This window comes from Carassius auratus, chromosome 49 (assembly GCF_003368295.1).
Source record: "Carassius auratus strain Wakin chromosome 49, ASM336829v1, whole genome shotgun sequence".
Classification (NCBI taxonomy): Eukaryota; Metazoa; Chordata; class Actinopteri; order Cypriniformes; family Cyprinidae; genus Carassius; species Carassius auratus.
Window position 1 is genome coordinate 14627611 of NC_039291.1, and position 14209 is coordinate 14641819.

General features: G+C 36.9%; 1 protein-coding gene across 4 annotated transcripts in view; it reads left to right on the top strand.

Moving 5' to 3' along the window:
* The window catches only part of pard3aa (par-3 family cell polarity regulator alpha, a), a 408430-nt gene that overhangs the window by 277836 nt on the left and 116385 nt on the right, over positions 1-14209 (top strand). For all 4 annotated transcript variants that reach the window (XM_026238220.1, XM_026238223.1, XM_026238222.1 and 1 more), the window contains 2 exons: positions 1666-1908; positions 8882-9089. In XM_026238220.1, the coding sequence (XP_026094005.1) occupies positions 1666-1908; positions 8882-9089 (451 nt within the window). The remainder of the gene's footprint in view (positions 1-1665; positions 1909-8881; positions 9090-14209) is intronic.

The following is a 14209-nucleotide window of genomic DNA, read 5'->3' on the forward strand; positions in this document are numbered from 1 at the left end:
GTCATTGATCTGTATTTCAAACCAATCCTCAGTGCTGACCCTCGGATCAGGGTCACTGTTCTTGAGGCCCTTAAACAGGCGTTCACTGACAGCATGAGCAGCCAGTGCCCGAGTCTCGCCTCACTAGCCAAATCTAAACACTGAACAGCAGCCACTGGAAAAATAACTACAGCTGTCCAAGAGGGGGGCCTGTTAAACACAAGAGTTTGAGGGCTGTGTTTTCAGCATCATAGCCGAGACATTTTCCGTCAATATCTGATGCGAAGTTCTTCGAATGAGAAATGGCACGTTTGTGCTACACCTTCAAACAAACGGCAGCCTCGGTTACGCTCTGAAGAACCGTAGCGCTGCTGTCGATTAATGTTTGTTTATTTACAGTATAATGTGCATGCTAATTGTGTTAGAATGTGCATGTGCCAACAAGTTGCGCTATACATTTCGATGAGACACGCACAGCTGGACTCACATCATCTAGAGTTCATCTGAGAGATTTTATGTTCTGTGCAGCTGTATCATTCATCACTGAAACTATTGTGCACGCATGTGTGTAAACCAGTCGTGCATGCTGGCATTTATCAAGGTTTATTGTTAGAGGTTCACAGACTATTTTATCCAATCATGCATTTGGCTTAGATCATTTTTTAGTATGTGGCAATTGAGTCTGTTCCATACAGCTCACACAATAACACACACATGACGGATTCACACGTACACAGGGTCCAGAATTAGCTCAGGACCACCTGATCCAGCTGAACATCAACTGAGAATGTTTATTGGCCATAAATATTTCATTGGCAATATTTAGTATTTTAGTAAATATTACATTATGATGTAAATTACAGTTCAAAACTTGAGTGTTAATAAGACAGACTATTGTTTTACTCTCCAAAGCCCATTTTATTCCCATTTAGCATTCATTTTGTACTCCGCACATACAAATGCAAATCCCTGACCCGCGCAGCCAAGCCAATCGGCTTCCACTGAGGTCTTTTCTACAGGATTTCATAAGCAGGATTAATGTAGTCTCTGTGCTGGCATGTGTTTAAAGTGTGGGCCTATACTGTGTCTTTGTGAGGAACCCTTAACGAGGAACAAGTGGATTAAATGCATGAAAAGGTCATTAAGCAGACGAGTTGAGGGAGTTTTCGGCTAGGACTCGCTGCTCGATCTGAACGGGCCGGGTCTCAAAGCGTGTTCAGTCTACAAGCTTTTTCTCTTCCTCCTTCTTGTTCTCCACATTCCCTCCTCCACCTCCTCCCATGACCACACAGGGAAGATAATGGGCCTCATATTTGGGCCATCCATCAGTGCCTTAAACTACAGAAAGAAGTTAAGCGCTCTTTCCCTCACACACTAGCACACACACATTTGGAAAAAGAGGTAACAATGACCTCGAGTTAAAAATGAGACTTATGTAAGATAGATAATCTATTTGAAACCTCAATTTGCATCCAGTGGAGCCATATATGTTCTATATTATTTTAGCACACTTTTTTCGTGCTAAAACGCAGCCCCAATATGCACATTTGTCTTCAGTGAGAGGTGTAAATTCTAGAAGTGAATTAAGAGAGAATGATTTATTGAGGAAAAAAAGTAAGACAGTATTTTTTTTTTCTTCTTTCTGACATGTTTTTTTTTTTACTCTCTCTGTTCTTCCACCACAAGGCAACTCCACACGTGATGTGGGACCGTCGTTGGGTCTGAAGAAGTCGAGTTCCTTGGAGAGCCTCCAGACAGCTGTTGCCGAGGTAACGCTCAACGGAGACGTCCCGTTCCACAGGCCACGCCCCAGAATCATCAGGGGGCGGGGCTGCAATGAAAGCTTCCGGGCGGCCATCGACAAGTCTTACGACAATCCACGTGTGACCGCGGTCAGCCCCGATGAAGATGACGAGGGCATGGAGACATGTACGTATTGGGGAGGGGGCTGGGGGATCATGGGGGAGTTTTGAATCATATCTAGAGACTAGGATATCATGAGTTGTATCCCAATTCACGTTCTATCCATCCTAAATAGTATTCGACATTAGTGCGTCACAGACTGCAGTTTGTTGAAATTAATATCCCGGATGGTTTACTTTAAAATTTGAAGTAATGTTGGCCATAACCCAAATCTCAATATGTACTAGGTGTACATGCTGTGCTTGAGCTACAACCTTTTTAGGTAAAGGGAGGTAAACACATGCATTAAACACACACACACACACACAGATTATGACTAGCATTGTGTTACTTATAGTCGAGAAAACAGCAGATAAATGCTGCATCATGGCGGTGAGTTTTGCATGAACAAAATACAAACTCATATATGTAAACATAGCAGTCTGGTTCGATCAGTTTTTAGTCCAGCCAGTGCGTCATCATCTACTTTCTTAACCTCCTGTTTTCTCTTTATATTGAAAATGGCTTACTCATGTAGTCACAGCTATTACCATAATTGCGCAGGCACAGTAAAGGCGATCTGACACAATATCAATGCCAATTTCATCAGTTGTCTCACACAATGACTGGCCCAGAATATTATGAGTCTCCCGCCAATTGAGGCTCACTTTATAGACGATGCTCAGAAGAGAAACAAGGCAGCGGGTCTCACGAGGACGTCTTGTGCTGTTCTGAAGATTAGACTAGCAGAAGAGATCCTGCTGCTGTAACTAGGTCAGGCCTTCCCTCAAAGACCCGAAAGGAAATAAACAGCCCATGAGCATGTGTAAAAATTTCACTATTCATTTTGCCCATGACCAAATTAATTTCCAGACATCCTCGCCGGGCATTTTTCTCTAATGGGGCCTGGGTTTAAAGGGATATTTCTCAATGCTCGCAGACTTTAGTAGACTTACTAAATGTGTTTGGGTTATTTTTTTTTACGGTTCATTGATTGCTTGTAGTAGCAACCCGTTTTCTTTTCATATTTTAGATTTTCTATTATTAACCCATTTTAAAATGTATCATTGCCACAGTTTACAGCACTGAAAGTGTTGCTTTTTTGTTGTAGTTTTTTTTAGTAAGGAATAATAAAGAAATCAAATTCACACACACACACACACACACACACACACACACACACACACACACACACATATATATATATATGTATATATATACATGTATATATATGTATGTATGTATATACAGTACTTGTCATTCTGATTTTTAAAAGTTTTTAGTGCAGTCTCTTCTGCTCACCAAGGTTGAATTTATGTGATCTAAAATACAATAAAAACAGTAGTACTGTGAAATATTATTAGAATTGAAAATAACTGTTTTTATGTGAATGTTAAACAGTAATTTATTCCTGTGATGCTCCGCTGTATTTTCAGCATCATTCCTCCAGTCTTCAGTGTCACATGATCTTCAGAAATCATTATAATATGATGATTTACTGCTCAGGAAACAGGTTTCAACTGATTATTATCAATGTTGAAAATACTTATGCTACATAATTTTAATGCAGAAACCATGATATACTACCATTCAAGTGTGTTTGTTTATGTGTGTGTGTTTAATTGAAATGAATTGTTTTATTCAGAAAATATGCATTAAATTAAAGTGACAGTAAAACAATTATAATTAGGGCTGTCAAAAATAGCGCGTTAACGACGTTAATTAGTAGTTTGTTGTTAATTACGTCAAAATTTTTAACACATTTCACGCATGCGCAGTGTGACAAATTATTCAGGTCAGGAAAGTCTCGTCGATCTCTGAATTCTCAAGATAGTAAAAAACAGCGGCGAGCGCCGCAACGAAAACACAGAAGAAGCTTAAGGTTTTACCCCAGTTACTCTCAAATACATTCATGCCACGCTCGATAAACAGAGACCACTTTGGTAGTTGATACGCTGGAGCTTCTTCCTGTTATAGCGTCCTGTGTTTCACACTGCCCATGCGCAGAACGCCTACATTCAATGCAGCGAAAATTACAGCTGTTTGGAAAAGCATTTACTTTTTACTGGAACTTGAAGCCTTCAGAACGTGAAAATATCGATCCTAAAGTATTGTGGCAGAGCAAATGAACACCTCCCAAAAACAAGAGTGCCCAGAGTGCTGCTTATGTGATGGCGGCACATGTTTGTGTTTCTGAGTCCATTCTTTCGAGTTTCTCTATGCATAATTTCATAGATACGTGGCTATATTTAACCACTGGTTCACCTAAAACTCTTACACTATCTGTAGTTAAATGGCATGGTTTAATATAGTGCTCAGGTAAATTTGATCTAAGTAAATGTTAAACTTTTGAAATTCAGAAAAGATGAACCACATATTGATGAATAAATACATGAAAATGATGTATCTGTGTCCTGTTACTTATCTTTTGGTATGCATTTCAGAAAAAAAATGGTTAGGATTCAGGTGTAATTGCAAATAGTAATTAATACTGAAAATTCTGATTAATTTGTTTAAAAATTGTAATCATTTGACAGCCTAATTATAAAGTTACAAAACATTTTTAAAAATGCTGTTCTTCTGAATCATTCTATTTATCCTAAAAAAAAAAAAAAAAATGTAAAAATGTTTTTAACATTTAATATTAGAATGCATAACAGCATATGGTTTTTGAAGTATCACTCAAGACTGGAATAATGATGCTGAAAATTCAGCTTTGATTACAAAAACAAATTACATTTTAAAATATATCCAAATAAAAAACTGTTCGATGTTGGAATGAGTTTATGAAGTCTGTCCGACAGACCTGTCTATCTAATAACACTTACCAGGGGGGGAAATCACATCATCCCTTTGTTCTCCATTAAAATATTCCATTAAAAGCAAGCATAATTTTAGTTTTCAAAAGAGTCAGATTATTTGCCTCAGTCACTTTGTTCTTGTAAGCTGTGTCCACATTGAGCTAAATACTGTCTTATCTCTTCGGCGGAGCAATAGAGGGCAAATGCGTGAGATCCCGCAGTAGAAGCATATTGCATTTCTCACCTTCCAATATTCAAATAACTCTGTTTTTCAATTTAGATAAGAGTAACCTGCCTGAGCCTGTCACCGAGGTTAATAGTCAAAAGTTGACAGATAAGGGCAGGCTTTTTCTTTCCACACACTTTTATTTACATAAAATGTGAATTTGACATCACCCGAGGAAAAATGTGTCACTGGGAGATATCCAGCTGGGAAAATGAGTTGGGCTGTGTTTTGTTGTGTTTTATGTTTCTTAAATACCAGACTTAAATGCGCCCTGCTCTTTGGCAATTTCAAGACTCCATTGGAAGTGATCGGCGTTCTAAAGGAGAAATGAATACCATGGCATGTCAGATGGAGAAGACTAATGATGCCTTTTGATTGCAGTGTCAAAACATTTACCACTCAGTCCTGTGTAGCTGAAATTTACCCTTAATTACCGTAATTCATTTCTTTTTACATTTCAATCAACAATTAGCAGAACCGTAACTTACTGTGATAACCGATTTAATGAAAACGTCATTGATCTGAGAAGCCGCTGCTGTATCGACTGTGACTCTTTAGGCATGAATCTTCTTTTTCAAGTTAATTGGGATGTTTATAAATGAGAAGAGCCCCGTCCATTCCATTCTTCCCTGTGTTATCGGATACACTTTATCTCAATAGTCCACATTACAGATTCTACTAAATATAAGTACATTTGCAATTTCTTGTCAGCTACCTCCCTTTAAATTTCTACATCAGTGTTTTTTTTTGTAATTTGCTGCTTATTAATAGTTAGTAAGGTAGTTGTTAAGTTTAATATTAATGGATCTAAAACAGTCATGCCGAATAAGGTATTAATGTGTGCTTTACAAGAGCTAATAAACAGCTAATATGCTAATAAACTAGCAACTAGTTAATGAGAACTGGTCATTAAAGTGAAAGTGAAAGTGACGTGACATTCAGCCAAGTATGGTGACCCATACTCAGAATTTGTGCTCTGCATTTAACCCATCCGAAGTACACACACACAGAGCAGAAATAAAGTGTTAGCCAAAAAAAAAAAAAAAGATTAATTAATTAAATAAAATAAAATTAAGTGTTGTTTCCACCGCGCTTTGTTTAGTGTCCCGCAGAAAATCCAAATGGATCAGCATAAGACAAGGAATCTTTTTTTATTTTTTATAAACCCAAACCTTTCTACTTTTATTTGTGTGCACTCACAATATCAACAAAAGTTGTGCTTTTATAAAATAAAGAAAATAATCATGATGCGCTTTCTGCCGTCTCGCCTGAACAAGAGCGCGTCACAAAAATTAACAGAAACTCAGTGAATACATGCCTCACAGACATGAACAATATATCTATAGAAAGCTTTAAATTACTACTTAAATAAATGTAAAACAAAAATCTTTCATCATAATCGTTATCCATAAAGATGCACTTCTCTCTAAAGGCACATCTAATGAAGAGGTGGCGAGTCAGGATCAGCAACTTCATCCTTGCGACACAGACTCAGAAAACAGTAGTTTATTAGTAAATAATTAAAATATCTCCTTACTATTTCCCCCTGACACATTTATGGTAATTACTTTTTCCGATGCTTTGCGGAAATCTTAAGTATATTGTGTGCATTTTAATGCAGAACTCTTCGAATAGTATTTTTTGTTTTCAATTTATTTAGTAAAGTAGTAATTTAAAGCTTTCTATAGATACATTGTTCATGTCTGTGAGGCATGTATTCACTGAGTTTCTGTAAATTTTTGCGACGCGCTCTTGTTCAGGCTAGACGGCAGAAAGCGCATCATGATTATTTTCTTTATTTTATAAAAGCACAACTTTTGTTGATATTGTGAGTGCACACAAATAAAAGTAGAAAGGTTTGGGTTTATACAAAATAAAGAAGACTCTCCTTGTCTAATGCTGATCCATTTGGATTTTGTTTCAGTAGGTAGCAGAATGACAGAAAACACTGACAGCGAATTGAAGTGAATAAAACAAAAGGAACAAGTGCCCACACTCTTCTGCTCACTAGCATCAAACTGCTCATCTAAGCATGCTGAAATATCCCTGATGCTCTCTCGCTTTCATGAGGCCTTTCTTCCATCTATCAAAGATTTGTTGGTTATTAATAAGCTGTAATCACACATGCATCTATCTCCAGCGCCATTACGTGGCTCTATTCAAAAGCACTTTGCTTTTAGTGCCTTCTTATGTTTTCCTCCTTTCATAGCATTCTTAAACTTACAATTAATGACAAATGAATTATGTCCAGACCATCAGGAATAGAGACAGTAGCTGTAATCAGACACTTGCTGAGCAATATCAGCAAGCTGTGGTCCCTTATGATTATACTGATATGCGATGTATCACAGAGATAGGTGGTGGAGGATGAATTAGCATTGCAAACCATACTTCAAAATAAAATGTTCCCACTCACAGTCGCTCACTTTTGCACTTTTGTGACGTGATAAAAAAAAAAAAACTGTTAGCAGAGCATTTCTTTCTGGAATGATCGCAAACACAAAACGTGATACACATTCAGCAGTGTTGGGGAAAGTTACTTTTAAAAGTAATGATTTGCAATATTGCGTTACTCCCTAAAAAAGCAACTAATTGTGTTACGAAGTTACTTTTCATGGAGAGTAATGTGTTGCATTACTTTCGCGTTACTTTTTTTTCATCTTGCCTGGGCTTGCTTGTTTGTTCTTAATAAAAAAAAGTTTTATTTTTTGGCAAAAACAAAAACCCTTTCACACTAAAAGTGAAATGAATATGCCTCAGGCTGAAATGAATGTAAATACACATCTAAACAGTAGAGGGCGCAGCTCAAACAAACCTTTCAGTTTTGCTGCTATTCTGGATTACATGAAGAATAGGACGCAGGAGAAGAAAGTTCAGCACTCTTTTCAGCAAAACAATCAAAATAATGAAACACAAATTTTATGCTTATTTAAGGTATTTTTTGCTTATTGTCATGTCTGATTTGGATCATCAAAGGTCATCAGCAGAAATATTGTTTAAAAAACTGGGATTAAACATAAAGTATTGTCATATTTAGAGTTTGCATTTCACTGTCTTTATTCATTTTGTGAGAGGAGTAAATGCATGTTCATTTAGTCTAGAACTCCAGTAATCACACAGCGCACACAACACCTCTGCACTCACTCCTGATTTCTCTCAACTTGAGGACAGGAGAGCAACAATCAGGAAACAAAGTGACCGGCGTTACTTATTTGAAAACGTAACTCAGATATTTTCTTGTAAATTAAAAAGTAATTTATTACTAGTTACTTGTAAAAAGTAATCTGATTATGTAACTTACGTTACTTGTAATGCATCACCTACAACACAACCTTCAGGCTGCTCTTTTCCTTACAGTCGAACTACACAGTTTTTATACTCTGACTGCATGATGTCTAGACCTTGCTATAGCAGGAGAAATGATTATACAGTAATCGTTGGCCAAAAAAAAAATAATAATAAAATACATTATAGTTGAGACAGACTTTAGATGTGGTACTGCAGATACTTCGTTCAGAGCGTTGAGGTGAAGACAAGATGGGCCTCTTCTGGTGCACTTCAGCCTTTTGAACTTTAAAGTTCACTTTCTCTGTTAGTTTTATTGGGTCAGTCAGGAATAACGCTAATAGGCTTCCTGCACTGCTACTGGGTAACCGAATTTGAGACAGCCGTACTGTAGTGGGAAGATGTGACCCTTTAGAAGCAAAAAGATAATGGGGTTCCTTCAGACTGAGTAACCTCTAAGGTAAAACTCACTAGGAAAAATGAAAAGAGATTCAGGCAAGATGAAGAGCTCACAAGCCTCTGTTAGATACAGTTAGACTTGAAGACAAGGTTTCATTGAGATTAGGTTTCATTAAGTCAATGTTTATAGATGTCAGACCATTGAGGGTTTCTGCTATTAAGAGCGTACACATAGTCTGACTTCAGTGTTTATGTTTATCTATCTCTCCTGCTTTCTCCACCATCTCAGTGGAAGAAGATACAGAGGAGAGCTCACGATCAGGCCGCGACTCCATTTCCACGGCCACAGACCTCTCACTCCCACCCTCCAACACAGAGAAACAGCTGAACGGAGGACGCAGCAAAGAGGACAAGAAGAAAGAGCGAGGAGGGAAGGACAAGAAAGACAAGACCAAAGCCAAGAAAGGTGTGCTGAAGGGCCTGGGCGACATGTTCAGGTAATGTGCTCCGATATTCTATACACTTTATTCAGCTTTATTTGATTGTATTATTTTACCCTCATCCACACTCTTGCTATGATTTGTTGATGCCAGATGCAGTTTTGATGAAGGTTATTTTTAATAAGGGAATGTTTTATTCATCAATGCATTAGTTTCCTGCTTATATTCATCACAGGTGATTGCTGGATTGTAACATTTCTGAAATAAATACATTAATGTGCAAGGCAGCCGACGTGTAGCTTTTATGTTCCTGTAAACAGCTTTGTTGCCAAGTTAAATGTCACCCCAACTGTGACTGATTTGCAGAATTTCACCGCCAACTTCGCACTACACAGAGGTTGAAGCAAATTCAGAATCGGTTAATTTCTAAAATAAATCCATATTGAGGATTAACATTTACTCGGCTTCTCTCCGCAAAGCTCTTCCACAGGGATGAGACAGGTACAGATAACACACTTTTGGGGGCTGCTATCATGAAAAGGTGCTTTCCTGGTCTCCTGCCCCTCTGGGCTCTTTGAAATAGTGGGTTGTGCATCTGTTTGGTTGAGAACGCAGTGTTTCCCAATGCCAGGCTAATTAAGCCACGGCCTCCATTAGTTATTCTGATTTGGTGCTCATTTGAATCCCGCATAAATTATCCACTCTCTTATCTGCACAAAAGTTGTTTTGAGGCAGATTAGCGTAATGGGATTAGTTAGCGTACTGCGTTGCATACAATAAAAAACGACAAGTGTTTCCAGGTCATGTTTCAGGAGCACTGAAGGGTTCGTTTTAGCGCCCCTGGATTCGAGCTCCACCACTCCACCACTCTTTTGTTCTAGAGATTGAAAGCGATGGACAATTACTAGGCTATAATGAGATGTTAGGTTGTGGCTTGTGTTTTGAGCTGAATTTGATTAATTAATTCGAAGTAGAAGCGTGAGGAGTTCAGCATTCATTTTAATTAGCGTTGACAATTGTTGGTGTAGCTTTACGATTAACACCTGTTATGTACATACTTTCATTACCGATTAAATTATATTGAAATACAGTATCTTTTTCTTTTTTTCTCAGTATTGTTGCAAATATTTTGAGAACATCAGATTATCGTAAAAGAGATATATGTAGGGTGCGGAATTGGTTACTGTATATACATCCAGGCAAAAATTACACCAAGATGAATAAAAATGCCACAAAAATCCATAATATGCTTATCAATATTCATAAGCAATACCACACGAGCAAGAGTGCAGAAGTTTGCCAAAATAAGTAGAGCCAGTGTGTGTCTACGAAAATAATGAATCCATGTTTTTTTAACGAGTCGGTCTATGGATTGACTTGACGACTTTTTTGTTGACTCAATGATTCAATGTTGCCGTCAACATGGGTGTTGCTCTCAAAAATGAACGTGAGCTTGTGGATGATTGTAGAAGTGCAGAGTTAAAGTGGACTAAATGATTGGAGAAGTGCATGGATGATGGATGAATCTTTCACAATAAACTGCAACATGTATTTGCATTACTTTTCTACTTAATTTATTTACTGACAAACACAAATCCCATCTGTATAAAAAAAAAAAAAAAAAAAAAAAAAACTTGTATAAATTAAGTCAAATTTACTGTCACTCAGCAAAATGTTATGGAAGAAATATATATATATATATATATATATATATATATATATATATATATATATATATATATAATCCCAACAATTGGGAGTTTTGTGTTTGAGATTTAGAGATTTCTAAAATAAATCCATATGGAGGATTAACATTTTTTGAGATTTAGCTTGAAAATGAACTTTTTTCCCCACAAAATGTCGCTGAAATGTGAACGCACTTGTATAGGAGAAAGATGTCAGAGTTTGATGGGTATTGCAGTTTTAAAAAGACACTGTTGTAGATGTTATTTGTAGTGATAAAATATTTGTAGACTAATTTGTAAAAATACAGAATACTGCAACACTTTGTTTTTTGAAGGTAATGTTTCCAACCATTCAGTGCTAGCTGTTTATTCAATCCCAACTTCCCCAACCATGTCCACTATTCATCGCTTTACAGCTGAAGCACAGGGCACACATGTTATAATGCTGAACATTGCTGGAGGTCACTCAAGGTTGTGCTGTGCTCATCTTGCTCAGGCTGTTCAGACTCGTGTCGTACTGAGACCTTGAGAACACCTGGTCCACGCTCAGTCCATGCTCTCCTCCCCAAGGAGAGGAGCTGTTTTGGATTTACAGCTTCAGTGATGAGGCAGAATGAGCTTCAGGTGTTTGTCATCACACACTGCTGGCAGCTTTCACTGCCTCTGCTCTTGCCTCGTGGAACCCTATTGCTGGTTTTCTTCTTCTTATTATTATTATTCTTTTTATTTGTATTAGTCTTTTTTATGCTAAAAGTGTCCAGAAGAGGTTGAGTACCATATTTGGGAGTGGTCAACAGGGCGGCTCAGTGAACAGTTATATATTTCTATTTTTCTTTATGTCTCTGGAAACATATGGGCTCAACTGTTGAAATCTTTCCCAGCTGTTCATCCAACTTGAATTAAATTGGCATAAATCATCTAGAGACAACCTTGACAAAACGTTGTCAAAAGAATCCCTGATTTAACCCAATAAAATTTCCAGGCATTGCACAAAATGAATACATTGGCCTGTTTCCTGTTCACACAAAATCCAAAGATCACCAAATTTGGTACACATGTATGTCAAGGCCATGTGAAGAGACGTGCCAAATTTAATCAATTTCTGATTCTAAGGGGAGGCATAGATTTAAAAAAAAAAAAAAAAAAAGAAACTGTAGCCTAATGTAAGAATAAAACTTTTTTTTTTTAAATAGAAATGTTTACATCATCCACACAGCGTATTCTTTCATATTCCACATGTGTGGTCAATTTTGGGATTACTTTGGTGTCTAGATATTGGCCCAGTTCTCTCTGCCTATGCAATCATTTTGAGAAAAGTGTAAATCAGTTTGGTTATAATGCAGTTTTCCATAACAAGCTTACAAGTGATATGTCAAAGTTTTATACGTAAGAGAATGGTTATGTTCAAAGAAGTAACTCAATAGAAATACAATCTCTACTTAGCAACCCCACCAACAATTATAGATGAAAGGAGGTCAAATTAACTTAATAGCAGAGGAGTCAGAATTTGAAATCTATATGCATTTAGTGAGGGAGTGGGAAGGCTTGTGAATGTTCATTAAGAAGTGAAACGCAGGTCTGGATCCCAGCGGAGACATTCATTCTCATTACATCTACCCCTCCTCTGAGAGCCATTAGAAACTCCCATCACTGAGATCACACACACACACACACACACACACACACCCAAGGAGGAATCTGAGGTGTTTGCAATACACTGCAATTGAAGCTCATCTGCATGCATGAGTAAACGTGCACTGATGAGCTCTGCACTTAATGGACACACTGATTGAACGAGCATTCAAATCAGAGGAAGAGAGGAGAAGAGAGAGATGAGAGAAATCACGAATCCAGAATTACTAAAGAGCTGAATGAATGGCCAGGCAAGTGGAGGCTAAATCAATAACAATACATGCATAGATATAGAGTATACATACATACAAGTTTGTCCCTGCCCCAAAAGTTCTAGAATAAAAACTCTCAAAAAAGGTGCTAAATTTAATTTGATTGATTCGCAAGTTAAAAAAAGTCAATTGAAGTGTTGTAGAAGTCACTAGCTAAATAAAAGTTCTTTGAAATCGCTTGATTGATAAAGTTCTTCATATTTGTTAATTTGTTGTTGTTGTTATTATTATTATTATTATTATACTTAATGGTTAGGTTTTTTTTTGTTTTTTTTTTTTCGCTATAACTACAAACCAGAATCAGAATATCATAGAAATGTAAATGTGAATTGTTTTGATTTGGGTCAATAGGTAAGCACCCAGAACACATGCTAACTGCATACCAATGTCTTAGCAAGCACCTGAACAGCTGAGCACTCTGACAGTAGCATGATGATTAGCTTAATGGCAGCTCTTGATGTAAGACTGTGACCTGCGTGCAAGCATTCAACAAATACTTGAAAGCGGGTAGATGCCACTTATCATCGCCTGTCCTACAGCCTTAATCATACATGCATCATAAATGTGTCTGGCATTCTCTTGACATGGCCTTTAACATTAGCTCCTAACCGTGTTAGGCTTGTTAGCATGTCAGTCAGCTCACTGCACCTGATCTGTGTGTTACGTTTTAGAGACAGCTCACCCCATCATTTATTCACTCTCATATTATTTATCATATTTATATTCATATATAAATTAATATTGCATTATTAATAGTATTAAATATAAATATATTTAGTATTAAAATTAGAACTGTCAAGCGAATACATTTTTATCTTATCAATTTCATGATGTGCCAATTAATTTATCAAATGGATTGCAAATTAATTGTCAATTTGTGCTGAGAAATTACCCTTGAAAGATAATTTAGTAATTATAGTGTTATACATGAAAAAGCATCAAATAAACATTATGAAGAAGTATATTTAGTAGTGCTGTCAATCGATTAAAAAAAATTAACTAATTAATCGCACAATTTTTTTTAAATTAATCGCGATTAATCGCGATTAATCGTAATTAAAAGACTGAAACTTTTTGGATATGTAAATGTAAAATGTAAATAATTAATGTAAACTCAAGACAAAGAAACTATTTAAATTCAAAATATGATTGTTTATTGGAATTTTTGTTTAACTTGTAACACAGATTTTCTCATGTAAACAACATACCTGCAATAAACCATCAATATCCTCCAAATTAACTGTTGGCTTGAAAGCCATATTTATTACAGAAATAAAAACACAGGCATGTAAGTACCATTTGAATTTCAAAACAATCAATGCCAATAAAAAACAAAAATGATTTCCATGTTGAATTCTAAGTGGACTGCAAAAAAATTCCAAAGTATAGTCATTGCCAGTGCTTTAAGTGGGCTGGTACACACCGGTACTCAGTACCGCCACTTCCAAATATAGCTCTTGAGCGTACCGCCACCTCTCCGTGCGTCCAGAACGTGCTTGTAGCGTACCGGTACGCTCATCTGGACATCTGTTTTAATAGAGGTTTTAATCTTTTACCTGCACTGCCGATTTTCAGAGCGCCCTTCACA